The sequence below is a fragment of the Sebastes umbrosus genome, chromosome 3 (genome assembly GCF_015220745.1).
Source record: "Sebastes umbrosus isolate fSebUmb1 chromosome 3, fSebUmb1.pri, whole genome shotgun sequence".
NCBI lineage: Eukaryota > Metazoa > Chordata > Actinopteri > Perciformes > Sebastidae > Sebastes > Sebastes umbrosus.
In genome coordinates, this window is record NC_051271.1 from 11062742 (window position 1) to 11086869 (window position 24128).

General features: G+C 42.7%; 1 protein-coding gene and 1 long non-coding RNA gene across 14 annotated transcripts in view; one reads left to right on the forward strand and one right to left on the reverse strand.

Annotated features, from left to right (window-relative positions):
* adgrl3.1 (adhesion G protein-coupled receptor L3.1) overlaps positions 1-23908 on the forward strand; it is a 135433-nt gene extending 111525 nt beyond the window's left edge. For 3 of the 13 annotated variants that reach the window (XM_037762004.1, XM_037762013.1, XM_037762021.1), the window contains 8 exons: positions 1305-1525; positions 4087-4153; positions 5282-5373; positions 8421-8589; positions 10738-10866; positions 12783-12876; positions 18395-18697; positions 21200-23908. In XM_037762004.1, coding sequence (XP_037617932.1) covers positions 1305-1525; positions 4087-4153; positions 5282-5373; positions 8421-8589; positions 10738-10866; positions 12783-12876; positions 18395-18697; positions 21200-21843 — 1719 coding nt within the window. In that variant the 3' untranslated portion in view covers positions 21844-23908. Of the gene's footprint in view, positions 1-1304; positions 1526-4086; positions 4154-5281; positions 5374-8420; positions 8590-10737; positions 10918-12782; positions 12877-16817; positions 16947-17697; positions 17716-18394; positions 18698-21199 lie in introns of all 13 variants that reach the window. The other 10 variants (XM_037761904.1, XM_037761916.1, XM_037761926.1 and 7 more) reach the window with 7 other exon arrangements.
* On the reverse strand, positions 4588-10909 carry LOC119483669. Its single transcript, XR_005205769.1, has 3 exons — positions 10774-10909; positions 8521-8604; positions 4588-4659 (listed from the first exon to the last, which is right to left on the reverse strand). It is a non-coding gene; the product is annotated as an uncharacterized LOC119483669 (long non-coding RNA).
* Positions 23909-24128: the final 220 nt, after the last annotated feature.

Consider the following 24128-nt stretch of genomic DNA (forward strand, 5'->3'; position numbering starts at 1 on the left):
TCGCCCCCTAAACTCATTGTCTCTCAGACATTAGGCAATTGTCTCTCGCTGCCAGAAGCCCCTCCATTATAAAAGCCTGTCTGTTAGCTCTCCCGTTCAGTGATTTAGGAGTGACTCTTTAGATTAGGACATCGCCCGTGAACGTGACGGACCAGATCTCACCGCTCATTCTTTCCCCGTCTTCCTTTTTCTCAAGCACCCCTCTTCTCTTCCCCGTTCCTGTTGGCTAAATTGTTAATGCGGTTTTAGGTTTGATACCCCTCTTTCATTCTCTCTTTTACATTCACGAGACTCTCTCACAGGGCTTTCTAAGTATTTTATCATCTGCCTCTCTAACTCTTTTACATCCCTTTCATCCGTCACTTTTCACCGGCTACTAACAATGTGATTTAAAATCCATTTACTCACTTTCAATGTGAACGTTCAACCACCGGTTGCCGGGTACCAAATGTTATCGTTTTTATTTGATATTGGATAATTACCATTTCACAAGGAACTAAATTAAGAGCTCGCGCAGTATTTTGATCATGTAGTTCACTTAAAACATGCAGTTCAGCTCTAATAATGGCATAAAATCACCAACTATTCAGTAAACTGATGTTACTGCTGGCTTTTTCCAGAAATGTGTCAATTTTTATGTGCGCTTCGTCTCTTTCATACCAAGCGGCTGAGTCATTTTTGCAGTCGTTCTATTCATTTTGTTCACCGTTGGCATTGACAGAAATCATATTGTATTTTCAACAGTGTTGCCAAGTCGTTCGTCCTCCTCACCAGCCCCCCCCCTCCTCCTCCTCCTCTTCCTCCTTCTCCTCCTTCTCCCTCAGCCCCCTTTTCAAAGTGCTTTGCTATTTCTGTTTGAAATGTGGACAATCAGCAGCGGCTGCAGCACCAAGTTGTCACTTCTGTTTTCTCATTTATCTTCCGAGATGACTTGTAGATGTAGACGGGGAGTAAAATGTGAAGGAGGCTCAACTAATGTTGCTATCTTGAAGTGATTTTGGAGTCAGTCTGTTGCCTGTTATTGCTGTTATAGTATACTATGATTGTGAGTTCCCTTTCTATTTGCCTTATCCTCTCCCTCTCCTGTCTATTCCAGTATTGGCAGCCCGTTTGTTAATCCCTCACATTTCCTTCTTTATGTGATAAATGATTGCTTCCTAAGTCTGACTCATACCTTTATCGCCTGCACTGTTGGTATCTGTTTTCCACTTTCTAACTCATCCGTCCACCAGATTAAATATTTCCTGTCCATTATTGTGTTACTGTATTTTTAAATCCTCTCCATCTTTTCTTCCCCACAACAGATTGCCTGTGCAGTCTTCGCCGCGTTGCTCCATTTCTTCTTCTTGGCAGCCTTCACCTGGATGTTCCTGGAAGGGGTGCAGCTCTACATCATGCTGGTTGAGGTGTTTGAGAGCGAACACTCCAGGACTAAGTACTTCTACCTGGCAGGCTACGGAGTGCCTGCCGTCATAGTGGCCGTCTCCGCTGCAGTGGACTACAGGAGCTACGGCACCGACCGAGTGTAAGGATAGAGGGGGTGGCGAAAGAGAGCGTTAGCGTGAAGGGAGGATGGATGATGGGGCCAGGGAGGAAAAAGGGAGGGAGGCTGGAGTGCCTGCTGTCATTTTGGCTGCCGCGGTGGACTCTACAAGCTGTGGCACTTCTGAAGAGTCAATACAGCGAGGTTGAGAGGGGAGAGAGAGGCAGAGAAGAAGGAAGAGAAGGGAGGGAAGTACGGGGACAAGCAGGGGAGGATGCACCACAGAGTGCCTGCATGAGCACAGCAGCGACAATGTGTGAATATGGAAGGGTTTAACAAGGAGGGGGGGAGAGGGGTGCAGAGTGGAGCAGATTGAGGGAGAAGGGGAGGTGTGAGAGTGTGAGAATGGAGGGATGGAAGAGAGAGTGATGGAATAGCCTGTCAGGGAGAGTACACGTCCATACTAGTTTGCACTTGTGTGTGTGCTAAAAAAAAAAAAGAGAAAAGATGGCTTCCCCTGGAGGAAGTGCAGAGTAGTGAGTGGGATGAGGGCATACATTAAGAGCAGAGAAACGTATTCATGCATGCTTGACTTGTCCAACCCGAGACACATGGTGAATCCAAGAAAAGTCAGCCAGCATCTCATTCATATGAAGTATATGCATAATAGGCTACCTACAAATGTGAACACAATATGACTTACGCATGAACTGTCCACTCCATTCAGGCTCTGGGTTTTATTCATACAGCGCATATGCATATTACGTGCATAATGTATACGGTGCACTATACACGTCCGTGACCTCTGCTCTTTTCCGCGACTGTGAAATCATGAGGACTAAAGAGGACATTAACAAAGTGGACGTTGCATTTAGAAAGAGTGACTTATAAATGAGCGGCTCCTTATAGAAAGAGGAAAATGACAGGACACTATATACGACTGTTAAATCATTCACATGCTCAAATGCTCACGCTCTCCTGCTGCTCTTGGGGGGCCTTTTGTAGTTAAGACCTTGCAGCTTTCCACATCAGCTACACATCAAATCGTAGAGGGGTTGAAGACAGGGTGAAAAGGGGTTGAATTTACCGTTGTTTAACCATCAAGCTGCACCAATCCGTATGCCACTTAGATCAATATTTCATTGTGGGATGATCATTAAAACATGAGAGTCTGAATGCCAAGCTCTGGATGAATAATCAGACTGCATGCCATTAGCTGACAGACTAGAGAGACTTGCCTTTAGACAGAGATATAGTTTGATGTAACAAAACAAAATAACATGATACTTAGAGCCTAGATATATGTCACCAAACATATTTTAATATGTCACCCAAGCAATCAGTGTTTCTTCTTTTAATAGCTTCATGCCTCGTGGATTTGAAAAAGAAATTGACATAGAACATTTAATCAAAAGCATAAAATAAGTTATGTGACTCATTCATCAGTCCAGCCTTGAAAATGGCGCCGCTCATCACTTTTGACACATCACATTGAGACAAAAACCTCTGGAAATATCACCGGCCATCCCTGCTGTGTCACCTTGTCACATAACGCATCCCATTCTCCCACATATTAGCCGGTGGCACAGAGTCTCATTCACCTCCCGTAATGAAGGTGGCAATGACTTAGCAAAGGAGCCCTAATGGAGGATACAGTGACACAGTCAGGGACCCATAATGGAGGGCTCTCTAATGTGGTGGAAATTGAAAGATTAATAATTCAAAAGCAGCTGGTCATGAATCAGTCGGCCATTTTGCTCCAGCGGTTTCTCTCTGCATCGTTTTTTTTTCTGCATCCCGTCGGGTCTGACCTCAGTGGAGGGCATTCGGGGGCATTTTTTTTTTTTTTTCCTCCCTTGCTTGCCGCAATTGACGAGTGAATATGTTTGGGTAATATAATTTAGCATAGAGCAGTATATCTTTTACTACCAATACTAACCTTGTGGCCAGAAATGGATGTGTGTGTATATATATGTCTGTGTGTCCCTCCTCTCCTTTAACCTCACCGCAGCCATTCCCAGACTCCATAAATAGCCCGGTGTGACGGCTGCATCCATAACTCAGTATTCAAATGAACACAGCCATGTCATATTTTTGCGACCACCACAGGATGTGGTCGTGTCGTATATCTGTGCCCTGAGGGGGGAAGTAAAGGTGAATTTATCACAGGTGCTCATCCCCTCGCTGTCTCCCCCCTCTGTGTGTGATGTATGTTCGAGATGGGCGTTTAGTCTATTCCCTTCATCCTGCAACACTTTTCTCACTGTTCTCCATCTTTTTCGCTTTTTCACCCTCCTCCCCTCCTCCCCAATTCATTTTGTCCTCCCTCTATCTTGATGCATTTCATATACCGTATGTCACGTAATGTACTCCTTCTTTTCCCCTCCTTTCCTCCTTTGTGTGTGCGTGTGTGTGTGTAACTATGATGCATGTCCTGTCCTCTGATGGTAAATCCTTGCTACCCTACATCCATCTGAAGACTGGGGCATGTTTTTAATCCCTATGCGTCTTTCCTCTCTTGTTCTTCTTCCCTCTGTTTCTCATGCATGATGTCTCTCTCTCTCTCCCTCTCTCTTTGTCTGTCTCTATCTCTGTCTCTCTAGGTGCTGGCTGCGACTGGACACATACTTTATCTGGAGCTTTATAGGCCCTGCTACGCTCATAATTATGGTGAGATATACATACATACATGCATGCTCACACACACTTGAAATAGCGCTACATGTACATAGCAGAGTGGCTGCCACATGTTCGTTGCAGGAACGACAGGTCACATTAAGGTGTTCGTTAATCTTCCTACAAGTTTTGCCAGAGCTCCTCTCAGCAGTGGAAGTGGAAGCGGAAGGAACTTTTTTTATGTCAATGTAATAATTCCCACTCATGGATTAACTCCACAACACTGGAAATCTTCGGAAGGACATAGAGCACAAATCGCAGATTATGATAAGAACTCAACAAAGTTATGTTGCTCTTATTTGATGATCCAGGCGCTGCACTTCCTCCTGGCCTAGCTACTGTATTACAATGCAACCCATTATGCAGTAAAAAAAGGGGAATGCAGACTGCCAAAGAGCTCAGTTTGACCATTTTCTAGTCCTTTTTTCGTAGAGAAATGTCAATGAATGATGCTTCATCAGTCAGCAAACTGTCCTGAGGAGTGGGAACTGTCCTTATACCTTGAACGAGTAAACAGAGACAGAAATAGAGTCAGCGACTGGGCAGACACAGACAGAAAAAGCAAAATAAATATAAAAAAACAGTGTTTGGGAAAGAGAGAATGAAAGCAATGGGACATGTTCCCAATTAGGTGAATGTCAGCATGGCACACTGATGCTCTGTACTCATTTTAGAAATGTCAGGGAGGCTATCACAGATCTAACTGGGGCTGTAAGTGGGAGCGGTGCAGGTGGGACTGCTCTGTTATGACTCTACGCCCGTCGGTAACATATACAGCCTCGGAGACCCAGCACAACAGTCCAGACAGCCATTATTAAACCACCCTATCTTTGCATTACCAGGCCAATAGAATAGACGGCATCTGTGAGAATTGGATTTCTATTGTAACAATGATCCTCAATGGATGTAATGACTGCTGTATTTTCCCTGATGCTCAAGCTGCTGTGTTTTGAGCACATAAAGGGCTGTTGATTGTGGGCTGATACTGTGTCCCCAAGCCAATTACTGCTGGAAGGCAAAATGAAATGATATGCACTGTGTGTGTGAGTGAATTGTTGTGGTGACATTGTGTCTTTAATTAGGCTTGTTGCTGCAGAATATTAACTTGTGTGTGTGTTTCAGCTGAATGTAATCTTCCTCGGCATCGCTCTTTATAAGATGTTCCATCATACGGCCATTCTCAAACCAGACTCTGGATGTCTGGACAACATCAAGTAAGTACATATACTGTATACACACGGTCCTGCCATCACACCAGCGCACCTGGTTTTGAACGCTGGTGAGATTATGCATGCTTGTGTGTGGATTAAGTTAACGTAATAATTCACCATTTTGGGACATATTTGCTTCCTTGCAGAGAGTTAAATCAGAAGTTAGGTGACTCTCCTGTCTGTCTGTCCAGCTTAGTTTGGCATAAAGACTGGAAACAGGGGAAAACAGCTAGCCAAAGTCTGTCAGAAGCTAACAAAATTCTCCTACCAGCACCTCCAGAGCTCACTAATTAGCTTGTTATATCTTGTTTGTTTGATCTGTACAAAAACCAAAGTGTAAAAACAACCAGCGGTGGATTTGCAGGGGATTATGCGCCAGGGTGTTTCTTAGCCGGGAGAGAAATAGTCCTGCTCTCAACCTACTATAAAACAGCAAATTATTGCTTTTACACTTCAGATCAAACAAACAAGATACAACATGTTATTAGTAAGCTTTGGATTGTGTTACCTTTAAACACAGCCAGGCTAGCTGTTTCCAATTTTTATGATAAACTAAGCTGCTGGACTGCTGGCTCCAACTTCCTATACCAACACTTTCTCATCCCAACTCGTCACATATCGCCGCTTTGTCACGCCCCCTGGCATCATTTTAGTTTCAGCATCAAAACCACTTAGTTACCCTTGGCAACACTTTAGGATTAGGCAACACAATAGTTAGGTTTAGGAAAGAAATACATGGTTTGGCTTAAAACAAACTGGGGGCGTAACGAATAAACAACACAGAATTATTTTTTTTTTGCCATGTAATATTTGTGTTCTGTTTGAAAGTACTCATGACAAAAACAACAGTTCGAAAAAAATATATTGATGTGCACGAAATCGCACGAAAAAAAATGCCACCGGTGTGTAACGGCCTTAGTGTATTTCCTAAATGTGGAACTATTCCTTTAAATCTATTGTCCATCAGCCTTTTTTTGTAAGTTAGCAGCAATATGAAGCACACTTGCGTCTTACATTGTTTCAGGATGCTCCTCATTGAATCAATCATATTATTAATCCCAGTCATGTCATTACTCATATCACCCTTAGAGGATGTTACTGAAATATGACTTCATTTCTACTGAACACTGAGACTCCGTCTGCTAAGCTAACTAATCAGGATTGTGTTATTCCTCGTTCCACTGCAGCTCAAGACAAAAGGCTCAGTCTAATTCAAACAATATGCCATTCCTCGGAGCTCGACGCCTTACTGAGGCACCGCTCTGAATTCATAATGTAAATCACAAAATGGCTTACTCATTTGATTTATCATTTAAATATTACTGCCAATGTATGTTTCCAGACAGCGGTTTTAAGCAGGACTTCAAGCGGGAAGCGTTTTCAGAAATAAAAACCAGCTGATCTTTTTCTTCTGTGCAGTTCAGGGGAACGTCATCAAAAAGCCTGATGAAAGATGAAAATCAAAGAACGATTTAGAATAAGATGCTTTTGGATCTTTTTTTTTTCTTTTTCTTTTTAATGGCTTTCCTTCGTCTTTGTGAGCACACGAAAGGCTGAATAGATTTTAATCTATTTCACTTCATTAGTCATGTCTTATTGTGGTTCATTTGCTTGTTAATCATCATCATGCCCTTTTTGTCTTATGATTTTTTTTTCTTCCTTTTGTTTTCTTTGTCTCTTTAACTCCAAGCCATCATAAGTTGTCTTTGTTGTGGATTGGCTCCGGTAAGGCCACTCTCCAATCAGGATGCCTTTCGTCTTCACGGAGACATTTTGATTGGTTTGCTTGTCGTCTTTATTTGTCTGTAGAGTCTGTGCATATCCCTAAATTAACCATTAACCTGCCTTGTAAAAATGGATTACATGTTGACGTGTGATTTGTGAGCTCCTGTGACCTATATTGCTATTGAAATATTATAATGGTGAGATGTGAATGAGGGGAAACAGAGCTGAGAGAGAAACTCGAGGGAGCACTGGAGGAAGAGGTGGAACGAGGGGATGGAAAAGTGAGGGATGAGTGTACCCTTTATTGAAGAGGGTCGTCAGACGAGCTTTATTGGAGGTTCTGTCTCGCCTGAATGGTGCCACAGAGGGCAACATGGAATCAATCACCTCAGTCTCACTCACTTACTCTCCTCCTCTTTCTCTCTTCCTTCCTGCTAACTCTTCTAATATCTCAACCTCTTGTCTTTCCCCTCCCTCTCTCTCTTTCTTTCCTTACCCTCCTTTCTTTGTCTCCATGCCTCGCATGAGAGGTGATCACTGTCCAGTCAGCCAATCAAATTAACAGCCATCATCGCGGCTGTGGCCGACCAGAAACTGTGACCTTTAGTGGGAAATGTCATTTATAATGGCTGTAATGTCCCTCTACTTACTGCCCAGTGGAGCCGCTCGCATGGCCACGCGCACGCGCTCAGACGGACGAGGACTTACAATGCATACACATGCCTCGACACGACCACATTCCTCTGACATTTGGCACCTTATGACTCACTTCTGCATAGGCTTTATATGAAATGGAGGTTCACAGCCTCCAAAACTTGTATTAAAATTCCTTCCATTAAAGTGTTATAGTTCGCAATTGCGCTAACAGACTTCAGTACTTCCACTTCTGCCTGTGAAAACGTCTTTTACCCTCTGCCATGCTCTTTGAGTGATGGAGTTTGGACCTAACTTGGAGAAAGTCCTGTATGCTTGACCTTCTCCATACTTGTGGCTGACGTCAGCTCGCGTATATAACCTCCCCTCCTCTCTAAATCTAAATGTATCTAAATGAACAAATCCACTTTCCCTCTCTCTCACCATTTTCGTAAGAGTGTAATTCTTCTAGGCAAAACCTCCCACTGTTTTCTCCATCCCACTCCCACAGTGTTGGGACTCCGAATGAACCCTCTCTAACCCTGTTCTCCTGCCTCGTGATCCCACATGCATTAAACTTGGATGAATAGCTTTTCTGATCCAGGAAAAAAAAGACAAGCCTGTCATGCTACAATGAAACCTGAAATATAGACTATTCTCTATATACTCAATGATGTGCCCTCTTCTTCTAGGTCTTGGGTGATCGGGGCCATAGCCCTGCTGTGTCTGCTGGGACTGACCTGGGCTTTCGGCCTGATGTACATCAACGAGAGCACCGTCATCATGGCCTACCTTTTCACCATCTTCAACTCTCTGCAGGGCATGTTCATCTTCATCTTTCACTGCATACTGCAGAAGAAGGTGAGGGAGACAAAGCTGCACAGAAATAGACAGACACACACATGCTAGCATTGATCAGCAGGGATGCCAGAAATACCTGCCGAGCTGTCACAGCTTTGATTGGTCATTCAGTAACCCCACTGGCTGCTCAATTCTTTCACTCTTTCACACCGACTAGCTCGCTTTCTCTCTCTCTCTAACTGTCTGTCTCGCCTCGTGGCAGCAGGTAACAAACAGTGTTTCTGTCTTCCCCCAACAGAGAAGAACGTTTTTCATCATCAGACAGGGTCATCAAGCCTGAAATAGCGTGTTCAAAACTTTTATAATATTTAGCTCTCATTTGTTTTACATTTTGGACACACGCAGAGGAATTACATGTCTGTTTTGCTGTCTAAGTGTCAGTGGCATAGACTGTATATACAGACGCGTCTCCACTTTCTCCCACTTTACAAAAGTTAAGCCAAAATATCCACACAAATTGCAAAACTCTTGGGAGATGGTTAAGGTTAGGCATTGATTTAAAATGGTTCTGGATCTAAAACGGAAAGCGAGTCTCATGAGAGTTTTTGCACGTTTTTGCAATTTGCGGGTTACCTTCTAGACACAACCCTGGAACCATGGTATCGAGGTCCCGTCCACACACCCGCACCCAATCATGAGCTATGTTAGCACCACGATAGCTGTTTGGCTAGAAAGACACAACAACTAACCATAATATTTATATATATAACTACATTTATGATCAAATTGACACATGTTCTATTACACAGTTAGTTACATCTCCTCACTTACATACTATTCCCGAGCCCCTGGTTCCACAACTACTTCCCTCAGAGCAGCTGTCAATCATGACGTCTTATCCCCTTTTTATAGCATCAAATAACTAATTAAAACCAAACTTATCAGAAAAATGAACACTTGAACATTCATCAGTGTGATAAGAACTACCTAAAATGACAGAAACCATCTTTGGGAGAAATGTATTTGACGTGTACTTTGACTTTTTAGTTTGACCCATCCGTTAACACGGAGGGAGCGGGATTTATAATGTTTACTGCAGCCGGCCACCAGGGGGCGTTCGAGATGTTTTGGCTTCACTTTTGGGGCGCTGTCATGTCGTCCATCTTTATATACAGTCTATGGGCAATGGTTACAGATACACTCCTCTGATGATTTATGTGATTTAAAACAACAACTTCCCTCACATTGACACACAGCAGCTCCCCTCTCGATCCGCCTTTCATTTTGAAAAGATGACCTCGTTTATATGTGTTTTGGGTTTGGTTGGCCTCGAGGATTAGAGGCATTTGTGAGTACATATGTACTATTTGAATTATATGTGGCTTCCAGGAAGAGCCTACACATCCTGGGATATTTTTACAGAGTCTCCCACACACTGTCAGTGCCTGGGAGTACTAGAAGAGGAGTAGGATATAGAAAGAAAATTCATCAAATGCTTAATACTCTCGTCTGGCTGCAGTCCCGCGGAGAGTTTTTAGTTTTAAGTGTACGACCTGTAAACAAGTGCTGCGTGTGTGTATGCATGTGTGTGCGCAATGTACTTAAGTATGTGTTAGGCCATGGGATCAGGTATCCTGAGAGATGTCCTCAGAACAGTGCTGAGGTTTTCTTTGGCTGCGACCCAACGTGGTTTCTCCCAAGATGCATGGAGCAACTCACCACACAGCTGTTCAAACAGAGCATGTGGCAACACACGTCTACCAGTCCAACGAGCTTGTTAAAAAGCAATTACACTCCTATTTGTTCTAACTTGATTGGGATCTCAATGCAGATGTTCTGTGTGTACACGTGCATCATATGCCTCCCTCAGGAATATGTCCATTTCAGATGGATATGTGGCAGTAATAACATTTGGGGTGGATGTTGATGGGGGGGAAAAGTTAATCTGTTAATGTCTAAATTTTGATGGAGTTAGTGTTTTCACAAGGAATTTGAGTACAAGAAGTTAACAGGGACACTCTGTCAAGTTAAGCCAGTCTAGTCTGTTTCTCTCCTGGTATGTCATCTTAAAAATATGTTTCAATAAATGCAAGTTAAAAGTGGAACATCAGTCAATTCCTCCTCCTTTATGTGTGCTTTTGTTTTTTATATATCTGTGCATAGTGTGTCTGTGTTTAATTTTCTCCACCTCTCACCTTCCCTGTCCAGGTGCGTAAAGAGTACGGCAAATGTCTGCGTACTCACTGCTGCAGCGGCAAGAGCGTGGAGACCTCTATCTCCTCCTCCAGTAAGACCACCACCTCACGGACGCCTGGCCGCTACTCCACAGGCTCACAGGTGAGCTTACCTGCCTGCACACCTGGACGCTACAGCACAGCAGACTCTCAGGTGAGGCCGGAGCACGCCATGAGGGTTTTGGGTTATCGTTGTTCACTTTCAACTAGATTCAGCTCAGAGTTTCAATTTCATTGTAGGCAAATTCAAACAAAAACAAAAAAACACTTTAAAAGCTTCAGTTGGTAACTTTAAGCAAATTTGATAAAGAGTTTTTTTTTTTATTAAACTGTCATTATATCCTGACAGTAGTCGTGCATGAGACAGGTAATCTGTGAGAAAAATCTTGTTCCTGTGCTCCTAAAGGCATTTGCAAGATTTCAACATGCCCGAAGGAAAACAACCAATCAGAGCCGAGCAGTTTCTAAGGCAGCTGTCAATCACTGCTCGCAAAAATACTCTGTCAAACGGTCAAACTAGGCAGCGCTGATGGAATATGAATCAAGATTCTGTTACTGTAATGCCTATTTTTGGCCTCAAATGTTTTCAGAAACATATTTTAGTGTACTGTTTAGTTGTAGAATGAGAAAGGTTGTGACCATGTTTAAAACGGTCAAAATCAAGCACCACCTCATACCAACTCATTACATACCGCAGCTTTGTCACTCCCCTTGGCGTCACTTTATTTTTGGCATCAAAACCACCATAGGTACCCTTGCCATCACTTTAGGATTAGGCACCAAAACCATTATAGTTAGGTTTAGGAAAGAAATGCATGATATGCTTGAAACCACTACGTTTGTACAGTGAAAATTACACTTTGTGAACACGGGACACGAATGAACAGCTGATTTTAACGTGACGCATGGGAAGTGAATGGTAGTCTCCTGGATGAAAGCCTTGTGTTTGTTGGACCCATCCACCTCCCTCCCGCCCGCCATGTGTGTGTCTTTTCGCTCTTTAAATTAAGTGACCACACTCCCGCGCACTTTCTATGAGCGTTTACTGTTGCCAGGGATGGGTTTACATTACAGTTAATGAGATGCCCGGTGTGTTTCATACTGTCGCCAAAGGGTGCCTTGTGTGGCGGTAACACACACCGACGGCAGTGAGAAAGTGTCGGTATTTAACGCCCTGGGAATTAGAACGGGCTGATCGTCCGGATCAAACTTTCTCATTTTACATCTAAACAGCACACTACAAGATGTTTCTGAAAACATTTGAGGTGAGAAATAGGCATTACAGTAACAGAATCTTGATCCATATTTGACCAGCGCTGCCTAGCTCGACCGTTTGATCGGAGTTCACGAGTTTTGCGAGCAGTGATTGACAGCTGCTGTAGAGACTCCTCGGCTCTGATTGGCTGTTTTCCTTCGGGCTCGCTGGAATCTTGCAAATGCCATTAGAAGCACCGGAGGACACAGAGGAACATTAGCTTTTCCACAGAGTATCTGTCTCATGCACTACAATCAGCATATAGTGACAGTTTGAGCAAATATAACTTAGCATATTTGCTCAAAGTTACTGACTGCAGCTTTAATGTAGAACTTGTGAATATGTGACTAAGTTAGAGAATATTATATATGTGCAGAGTTAAAATGTGGAAAGTGAGATAGCCCAAACCCTGACTTACACCTTCGCATATTGATGCTGACACACAGGTAGATGGAGTATAAATGGCATTGACGGGTGATTATTCTTCCCCACCTGTTTCTCTCTTGCTGGTCGCTGCTTTGCTTTTTCCCTTACGGCCTCTCCTGCACTAATTTACCCTTTTTTTGCACATCATACTTTCATATATTACGTTTCTTACCATAATTTCTTTCCCTCTGTTGTCGTCATGTCGTCCCTCCCCTGACTTGCTCCCACTCCCTCCTTTTATTCCTTCTCACTCTCATTATCGCTACTCCTCTGTGTCTTTGTCCATACCTCCTTTTCCCCTCTTTTTCTCTCTCTTGCTTCTCGTCTCCTGTGTATAGAGTCGTATCAGGCGGATGTGGAACGACACTGTGAGGAAACAGGAGTCTTCCTTCATCACTGGAGACATCAACAGCTCTGCCACGCTCAACAGAGGTAACCACGGGATACCTACCATTTTCACCCTCATCACTGTCACCATATCTACTTTATTAATAGCAGGATGCTCAGGCGGCGTACGCTGTCATTTAGTAAAGTGGTAGGAGTCCAAACTTCTGATAATGGCACTGTGTTTTTGTAGAGAGGAAGATTAGGAGAATAGAGTGTAAATATCACTTCCTACTTTTTTGTTTTTGCTGCTTCAAAGGATGACTTTACAGGAGGGAGAGATAGGAGCCAAGTCTTGTCTAAACTGAAACATCAACCAGTTTGCGGTCCCATTATAAATCTACAGAGTGCAGAGTTGACTGTGCTACAGAGGGCTGCTATACTTCTTTTTCCAAGAGTAGTCATCCTTTGAGGCATTTCTGGGTGACAAATCTTTTAACTTTAAGTGCGTTTGCAAGTCTTGAGCTGAACACCAGTGGTCCTTTTATTATTGTACTGTACAAAGTTTTAGAATAATGCTTTATTATTAACCGAATGTGGTAGTGTGTCACTTCAGGGGAAGTTACTGATCCTGTAGAAGCAGACTTTCTGGCACAACTTCACCGACTTCCAAGCAGAGCTGTGTAATGGCGTGAATCTGGTAATTCGATACGTGTCATGACACTGGGGTAATGATTCAATATATTGCGACACTCTAAGCAAGGAGATATATTGGGATTTTTAAAATTTAATTCTAGGAAAAAATGTCATAGTAGAAAGACCACACCAGAAATACACCATTTTAGGATAGAATAAAAACAACAAATGAATACTGCATGCAAAAAACTACATGTTTTTTTGTCCTAAACTGCATAGGATTAGCATAGACTGGGCATGTCTGTAAAGGGGAGACTCGTGGGTACCCATAGAATCCATTTTCATTCACATATCTTGAGGTCAGAGGCCGATAGAGCCCTGTGAAAATCGTCACACCAGTTTTTCCTCGCCAAAATTTAGCATAATTTAGGAGCGTTATTTAGCCTCTTTCACGACAAACTAGTATGACATGGTTGGTACCACTGGATTCCTTATGTTTTCTAGTTTCATATGATGCAAGTAACTTAAAACTGAGGCTGCTACAACCTCCGAAAGATCGAATAGCGGTCGGGCGACACAGCGGGCCGTCAGATTTTTAAGAGGTTAATTAAAAATCAATACAGTGTTTTGGAGAATCAGTAACGCACAACATAATATCGCGATATACATGTGTATTGATATCTTCTCACATCTACTTCCAAGGTGCATGGAGAAGGGAAAAAGTTTGAATAGGTCATAACTCCAGCAACACTTAGAAGAACTTTATTGTTTAGACCAACGAGTTTCAGCTTATGGCAAAGTTTTGCATTGTAATATATGTCCATCTCATTATAAGAAGGCTACCGTAGTTACCAAGCTTTTAAATGTGTAGTAGGCTCAGTTCACTGTATTTCTACTGTATTCTGAGCTGTCTATTGTCGTCCCTATAGAGAAAGTCACTGCAAGAATGGATTCCATGAGTACAGCTGTCTGGGGGCTAGGGTAATGAGGACATAGACACCCAAATGGCTAGACATTTTGACACACGCGCACACACCGCCATTTGTTAGTCTCCAAGTCGAGGTGTGGCCCTCGCTTCCTTTAGGCCACTAATAAGCTGTTAGCATGACAGATTGATGCTAAAGCAGACACGGTGTGTGTCAGCGCCTGAATTATCACACACTTAGCGAGGCCGGGCTTAAGACACCGCCGCCCCCTCCTTCCCTCGCACCGTAAAGTGTGGCGCAGAGAGCTACTTAGCCAGTAGATTTCAAATGACTATGTACTGTGGCTTAGTGGTGAGTAAGGATGGGATGGAATAAATTGGATATTTTGATGGGAGATTGACTTGTTGAAATTAGCAGAGAGTAAGTTGGAGAAAGGAATGTGTTCATTTTAACTTTGAAGTTCAGTTTGAAGACATTATTATGACTATTATATATTATTACTTTTGTCTCTTTTCAAATTAGCCGTTTGGTCACCCTGATATATCTACCTTGGTATTTTTATAATGTCAGTATTGATTCATGTGTATTAACCCCTATAAATCAAAAAAATATATATATAAAGTTTATATTGGAGTAGTTTTACCAGAGAACGTACTCCGATGGCTTTTTCTCCAGTTCACTTTCTCCACTCTTTCTAATGTATTCTACCTGGAGCTCTTTTTTGTTCGGCCAAATTCAGGCTGCTGGCCAACTTCTCCTTTCTGAAATAGTAATGAAGTTTTACTAATATGAACTAAACCGTGGTATCCTAAAACATTAGATTTAGGAGTTAGATAAAATGTTGCGGTATTGTCTTTTAGCTAAACACCTCGACACGTTCCTCTCTACAAAAAAACAAAAACAAAAGTCACCACAGAGATGTTTCAGGTCAGGGGTCTCCAACCTTTTTCCCTTTGAGAGCTAATTTGACAAAATGAAAGTGGCTGCTCATAACACTAAGTTGTACATCGCCAAGAGCAGATATAATTTCTTTATAAAGTCTTTTTAATAACGTCTGAAGTCTGACTCCTGCTACTCTGAGCTGAGATTCTGTATGGAGCAGACACTTTCTGTTTGTAGCGTCCGTCATCCGACTATGTATTGATATCAGGCCGCGGATACACAGAAATTAACTAAATGGGTTTTAATTTCTGTAAAAATAAAAAGCAAAACGACGTTGGGGGTGGTGGGCAAGTAATGTAATCGGTGTGTGCCCGACCAATGTGTAACACCGGTAACACCTACAGTGTACCGCGGCAAGCCTAGTTGTCAGTACAGTACGGTAAACGGAGTCTGTCATCATGTAAGCGTTGTTTTCAGCTCCTTTACCTTCTCCGTTCGTAGACTGCTACCAGTCAGAAAGTCCCATGAAAAGTTGCTATAGACTTTGGTGAAGTGGCGCTCGATGTTACATCTTTTACCGATTGACATACTCCTACCGCAAAGGAGACACACGCATTTATCATTCACTTGTAAAAAACCTCTGATATCCATTCCTCATGAAAATAGTATGTTTTTCTGGTGTGCGCTTGCTAGCCTGCGAACATCACCTAATGTTACAGCATCACTGATGTAACCGAACTTGAAAGCAGCATAATCCGTTTAATTAGCAGCTGATTGGTGTCAGAAGGGGGGCGGTGTGCCTGTGAATTTGATTGGATAGAAACAGGTAAACAGGGTTTACAAAGTCACTTTGTGTTATGAATTTATGTACATATTCTTCAAACCTTGAGCTACTGGTAGCTACTTGTTGGAGACCCCTGTTTTAGTGTCTCGGGTTTTTTTTTCCCTCCAACCTGTGTTCGGATGCTATATGACACACATACACACTTAGGAGTAGTGATAGAGGTTCGTTTGATACAGTGGGGAGTACAACATGAGGATGGATGCGCAGTATAGGAGCTGCCGTGGTCATCCGTCTTCTGCCTTTCTGCAGCGTCTTTATGTGTACATGATCTGTCTCCCACCTAGGGAAGAAAATGCACTGAGAACACTTTTTTTGTGGCCCCGTTGTCCATTAACTATCCTGTAGTCATGCTGCTCTGCTCAAGCGTATTGAACTGCAGTACAATCTTCTCCAAGCCATGCTACTCTCTCTCTCTCTCTCTCTCTCTCTCGTCCCCTCCCTCGGCCCGTATGCAGTGGCTGCTGCAAGAATGACTTGTCAAGCTTTTTTCTTGGCTTTCACCTCAAACTATGTTTGCTTGTTTGATTTACTTGTCCTCTTCTCTCCCTCCTTCTTCCACACACTCACTTTCCATCTCGCTCTCCCTTCCTCTTTTTCCTTCTCGCTTGCCTCCACTCTGCAACGTCTCTACACGCTCCCTCTCCTTCAACCTCTCCCTCTCCGCTCTCTCTGCCCTTTTTTTTCCTCGAGTGCTTCTCTCTCTTCCTCTCTCGACTTTGGCTGTTGCTCTTCCTCTCTCTTTCTCTATCTGCCTGTACCAGGAGCCATGGCTAATCATCTTATAACTAATGCTCTCCTTCGTCCCCATGGTACTAACAATCCTTATAACACTCTCCTGGGGGACTCGGCAGTCTATAACAACCCAGCCGTGGGCATGTACAACACCCAAGGTGTGCCTGATGTTCCTATTATAAACATACAGCATTTGGAATGAGCTTTAGAGTTGTTGTTTTTCCCACTGCATAACATTTATTTTGCATGATTATTTCATTTTAAACGGTTTGCTACTGTGATGCACTTTTGGCTGCATATCTGATCTAGCCTTATTATGGCTCCCGAGTGAGGCGATCAATCACACTGCAATAATCTCTCACAAAGGACACCCACTGGGCAGTTCTCACAGCACAGAGATGTGGAGATGAAATTCTGGCGATGATTTATCAAAACATTATAACAAGTTCACAAGCTGATTTATCGTATACTATAGATGCACACTATATGTTACCGGTTGCAGACCCACTGTGTCTTTTATAAGCTACTTGGGAGCCATGAAATATTTGTACAATTTTGTGTTAAAGAGCTATTTTATAAAGTACGTGCTTCATTTTGAATGCCATTTTGTATGTGAGGCTTGTATTGCTTGTCTTAGTGCACGTCAGTATAAATGTAAGGTGTGTTTTTTTATGTTTTTTTCTGTGTTAAATAAATAATGAACCACCCGATAGCAGCCAATTAACAATAAGGCCTTGAAGAACAGACTTTGATATTGACTATCAGACAGGGTTTCTTTGTTCGACATGTTTCATCATGCCTCCAATTACTGTGCAACTGTTGATTCTGTAGCTGTTGAAAGTTGTTTTCTCTCGGTGTATGAACTCACGTCTGTTTGTTTTCTCTCTTCTCCCTCATGCTGTCCATTAGCACCGTACCGAGACACAAGTATGGGCTAAATTAATACTCAACTACTTCAATAACATCGACTTGTTTCTCTCTTTGCTTGCTTCCAAATCATTTTCAGTACAGTCTGCATCCAAACAGTAGTTTTGTTTGGTTAAAACTTTTTTTTGTCCAAATCATTAATCAGTAAAACGGTTGTCTTATTTGGTTTGTCACACATTTTTTGATTCCTTTTTCAAGGACAATATATCCATAGTATTAATAAAAAAAAAGAAGCATTTCCTTGAATCTTATTTAATTGAAATATTGTTTATGAAATAAGCAGATTGACATTTGAGTTATAATTGAGATGCACTAGGTTTGCCCTTAAAATGTCTTACAGTGTAATAACTTTAAATGTCAATGTCCAAAACATATTATATTTATATAACATACTTATTTAGCAGTCAAATTCTAACTCTTTTTTTGTGTATTGCTGTCGAGCTGGCAGGAATTGAGAGAAAAAAGTACTTCTGAGGTTTCCCTTAAATGAATTATGGACGCTTGAAGCATTTTTCCTTCCAAGAAAATTATCATTGCTACTTTTTAATCCTCAATTCACAGCACACGCTATGATATCAAACAATAATTAAAATCTCTCTTCTGAGAAATCCACTTGTTTTATTTAAGAATCCTAATAATTATGATTTTTTTTTTTTTTTATAAATCATTTGTTCCTCAGAGGGTATCCTGAACAACGCCAGAGACTCCAGTGTTATGGATACGCTCCCTCTTAATGGTAACCATGCCAACAACTACAGCATGGCCAGCAGCGAGTACTTGAGCGACTGCGTCCAGATTCTGGACCGGAGTGGCGGCTACAGCACCCACGGCAACCACAAGGAGACGACCCTGGAGAAGAAGATCCTCAAGGAGCTGACCTCCAATTACATCCCATCCTACCTCAACAACCACGAGAGGGCCACCACCGAGCGCAATCACAACCTGATGAACAAGCTGGTCAACAGCAGCATGGCCAACGGAGGTGACTGGTTTGATTTCAGTTATGTCAGGTTCAGACAGTCACACACATTTGGTTTATCTAGACAGGGACGCTACTTGTACTTTGACACTTTTGTGCCTCAAAATGTTCCAAACCAGGAGAGGGCGTCTAATGCCAGGCACACGAGAATCAAGCCAATTTTGGGCACGATTCCCCCTTCCGACAATTGTCAGCAAAGCACAGATTTTTGATGGTTCTAAAGATTATCTTTCCAGATATTCCTGTGGTGTGAGGTATGTTAAGAGTGATTTTTACATCCCCTGATCGGCTCGGAAGTCCATCCTGGCCGCACCAATCTCAAACCGTAATTATTACACATGCAATATTTACGATCGAATATCCTGTTGTGCATGGGGAACTCTGAGGACAGCCAATTACGTAGTCACATGGGAAAAAAAGATAGTCCAATTGGGAACCAAGTTGACTGAAGCGGAAGGACAACCACCGCCGTCACGGGGGCCGCGGCTAATGCATGAGCTAATGCAAAACGCAAAGCAAAAAGTAGTAGTAAGATGGACCTCAGAAATGCAACGCAAGTGTTTATTTAACATGTCTCCATAACTTCATCCATCTATCCTTTGGGAATTTTCAGTACAAAGTAGTGCAAAAATGAACATCGATAATTCTTCCTGCCCGTCATCCGCCGTGTTTGTTTACACTAAAGTCACATTTGATCACGAGAGATGTCCTGAGATTTCCGTTTCTTTAGTCGGGACTCATGTTGTTCATGAATGAATCTGTTAGTGTGTGATGTGCTGTTTTGGCCCAATCGTTGCTCTCCACACACTAAAGGAACTAAACTGTTAAATTTAACATAACATGTCGTTATGTGTGGGGTCTCTCACATTTTGAAAATCTGTTAAGATTTGAAAAACCTTCTAGTGTGGGCCAGCCTCATCGTTGCTTTGTATGTGCTTTGTATGCGTTTTGCTGGCAACATTTACTGACTGATCGACATACACATCTGTTTCAAATGAGTGTGTGAAAGCCTCTGAACACCCACACAGGTGTTTTCAGTTAATCTGGCTGATTAGACCTCTGCTCAGAACTGTGTGGGCGTGTATAGACTGTAATTGATTGACGTCTTCCTCAGTCTCCTGTTAGCTTTGTTGCACCTGTTAGGGCGGGACAAATTACAGCTTTATCACTCTTATTGGTAGATGGAGATTTGAGACCTCATAAATTCCCATCAATGCTTCAACCTTAGCAGAGATCTAATCAGCCACAATAACTGAAAACACCTGTGTGGGTGTTCACAGGCTTTAAACCTATAATAACTGGTTTGTTTTTTTGCCCACTTAAGGGGCAGCTGACACACTTTATTTTATTTTTTATTTAACCTTCATTTATCTAGGATATTCCCATTGAGATTTAAAATCTCTTTTCCAAGGGAGTCCTTGACTCTTGGCAGCTTAAAAGTTTGGTAACTATAACAACTATAGGCAGCGTGCACACAGAAATGACAGCTAATCTTTTTCACTTCCAACTGAGCCAAAGAAAACACCCCAAAAATTCTGCAGAGGTACTTTTAGCAGAGCAGAGATGTGTTACTATGCAGATATCGGACACATTGCAGCAGCCCACTGCTCCTACAATGCTTAGGATGGGTTAAAAAAAGGTTGATTTGCATGTATGCAACAATTAAAATAAAGTTTGACTTGTTTTTCTTTTAACATGGGATGCATGCAATGAATGTACCTAATTATTCACATCTGAATACTGAGAGACAGAGACATGTATAGAAGAGGGAAACTAAGTTTTAGATAACTGTGGAGCTGTGGGTGGAGGCTATACTACCTTAAGTTTAAAACTGCAGCAAACACCTCAGCAAGGGACACCTTGCCTCTCGGCATCATAAAAGTTTCACACACGAACGCACAAATAACAGAGTTAAAAGCAAAACAGCTCAAATTTTAAAACAACATAGAAATTTCACATATGAGAGACGAGTAACAGACTTAAAAACAAACGGCAAATTACTAAACTTGAGTGCAGCTGCCTATTTACAATCCAGCAGACTCTGAGAAACATTTATTTGAAGTCTTGTTTCTGGCCACCTGGCGAATGCAAGTCCAATATTCACTCTTCTTTTTTAGCTGATCTCCACCAACTCCAAAAGGAGATATCTGGCTCTCTTAAGCTTTCCAAATGCTCCACTATGTTTACCAGCTAGTCGCTCAATTAGCCTGTCTGCTGTTTGGTGCTGGGCAGGGAGCGTGCAGTGGTTGTGTAACAGCTGCCTGCTGCTACCGAAAAACAATGCTGATGAGAGCGGTGAGCTGAACCCAAACCGTAAAACAATGAGATCAAAGATGTAAAGCTGAGAAGGAAGATTTTCTGTGGGTTTGTACGAGCAATCCCTTACAAACACCAAACACTGAAATCTCCACTGTGAAGTGCTGAAATCATCACCGTGTCACCATACTAGCCATAGCGCTGCTCCTCGTAAACCTGCTCTAACTGTTATCCCTGCTTGTCTTTCAGGGAGCATGGCGGGAGGCAGCAGCAGCAGCAGCAGCAGTGGAGTTGGCGGGTGTGTGGGCAACGGTAAAGAGGACAATGGAACCATGGTGCTGGACAACCCTGCAGCCTTCCCCCATGAGGAGAACCTGGGTTTGGAGATTATCAGAGAGGAGTCCAACGCTCCGCTCCTGCCGCCGCGGCCTCCTCCGCCAGATAGCCACCCCCCGCCTCCGCCACCCCCTCACAGCTTCTCCCGGCCACGGCGCATTCCACAAGAGACCAGCGAGAGCTTCTTCCCCCTGCTGACCAACGAGCACACCGACGAGCACACGCATTCGCCCAACCACAGAGACTCGCTGTACACCAGCATGCCGGTGCTGACGGACCTTCCGGACGGGCAGATGAACGGTTTAACAGACGGCGAGGAGGAAAGCTCCGGGGAGCTGCAGCCCTGTAAGAGTGCCACGGCTCCGGAGCTGGATGACGTCTATTATAAGAGCATGCCAAACCTGGGCTCCAGGAATCACCTTCACGAGCTACAGACCTACTACCACATGGGCCGTGGTGGCAGCGATGGATACATGGGGTCCGGCAACAAGGAGGAGTCCGATTCGTCGCCCGAGGAGCCGCCCGTAGACCCTTCCCACCTGGTTACCAGTCTATAGAGCCAATCAAGAGACTCCTATCCCTCCCCGGCCCATTTTCACACTTCCAACCTTCCAATGAAAACATTCTGTGTTGTTGACCGACAGACTGAGCTGGCCCACCCCTGGATCGATGTACTGTGTGTGACACTAACTGTGGTTCATGACAATATGGTTGAGAATTCACCGGTCTAATGAAAGCAGGGACTGAATGTATTGTCACAAATGGTGCGGGACTGAAAGGGCGGTCTTGTGAGAGACTTTTTCCGAAACATCAAACAGAAATGGAACTTTTAATCTGGAAAGGAGAGGAAGGGGGAGGGATACTGTAATTTCACCCTACCTGTTACTTTAATATGGAATCTTGGATTGACCGTAGCCCTACAAGTTCCCCAATATGGACCTCTAGCAGATCATAGCATATAGTCTCCACTACCACCACAACAGGGGCGCGGACCCCCAGCCCTGGTTCAAGGAGCTGCCTGTCTGTTTGTCTGTATGTCTGTCTCTCTGTCTCACTCTTAAAGACACGTACTGGGATGACGTTTCCAACTCTCCGAAAGGGCAGAGCAGGATATTGACCTCCGGTGTTCACAACATAAACTGGCCTTAAAGAGGCCCCGCCCCACTACCTGCCAATCAAGTGGAGGATGTATGATATATGCCCTCACTACCGATCATCCCCCAAAAACTATTTTATTGGGCGAAACCGAACTGTAACCATATCACGCTGATGTTCTGACTTCTCTTCCTGTTTCGTATCTGCTAAACTGGAGTTGTGTCTGGGCTGGTGTAACATTCCTGCAAGTTGTAGTGACTGCGGCTACTGTGTATTTCACTGAAAACAAAGAAGGAAGATCATATTACAACAGACTGAATTAAAAAAAAAAAGAAAAAAAGAATGGGTTCCGTTTCTTCTCCTTTCTTCTGTAAAAGTTTTCAGTTATCAAAAGGATTATAAAGAAATCACAAACTGTTTCTATGTATTGTACAGAATACGGATACAGATACAAATGTTGCATATGACCAAGTCTTTTATTTTTTTAATTTTTTAATTTGCAAACCTTTTGTCTGTGGAACTGTACTGAAACGTCATGATGAGTTCTGGTCACGTGTAGATGACAGGACGGAGCAAAGGAACAATCTGTCATGTCATTCTTTCGTAAAGACGGTTAAGCACTCCTTAATTAATACTCATATACCCCACACACACTTCATTCTGGTCCTTTTTATAGCAACACCACTGTCACTTACATTTTGCAAATCAATTGTTACTATATACTTTACCACTGTGTAGATTTAAAGCTAAAGGGGGGAAGTGAAGCGGCTAAGTTATGAAAGAGGCGGTTGCTATGGAAATGCCACCATTTAGTTTTTGCTGGAAGTGGGTCTCATCTCATTTGTTCTTGAATAAAGCGTTTCCTTCCTTAAGGCACAAGTGACATTTTTTACAAAGATATCAGATATTTGGAGCAACACAAAGATGGTTTATGAAGCATATCCTCTCTATTGCCAAATGTCCTACCAATTGATATTACATTGCTGCGCTGGTTGAGATTGTACAGAAAAAGAATGCTAATAAATGTCAAACTAAAAAGAAAGCAAATGTCCACTATTTGAAAAAGGATGGGTCTCACCTGTGAAATGCCATGACGACACCGTATATGTGTACTGAAGATGTGAAAACTCTGCACACATCTGCACTGTCCAATGTGGAAAAGCCAATGTTTACTTATTTAGGAGAGAAAAAAATCATAAGTGTATGAAGTGTAGCTTGCACATGTATCCCACAAGCCCCCCCACCCTCCATGTCCCCAAGAAAGAAATTATTTATTTATCTGTTTATTGGTTTGAAGACAGCAAAACAAGCTTGGAGGAAAGAACGCTGGCTTTAGGCAGGAGTAAATAAAATGGCACTGGGTTTGTTTTATGGTTCTTTTTTTAAATTATTATGATCATGGTTATTATTACAATATTATTGCTAATTATTTATTCTTTTTGTATGGGTTCCAAGTTGAATGATCTCATAACTAATATTTGTTGTAACAGTGAAAGTTGTTTGCCAACAAATAAATTACTGACATAGCTTTGCGGTTTTCCGCCTCTTGAGTGTTATCAGTTATTGCATCGAAATGAAATGCAAACACAGAGTTAAACCCAACTCACTTTAAATATTCATTTCTAGTCATTTCGGGAGATTACATGCTGTTGGCATGCCAACATGTTGCTACATTTCTGTTTCACTCTGGGATGAAATTCTGTAAAAGCTTTTCAGTATCCTGGCTCTATGTATTCGGAGGCAAATG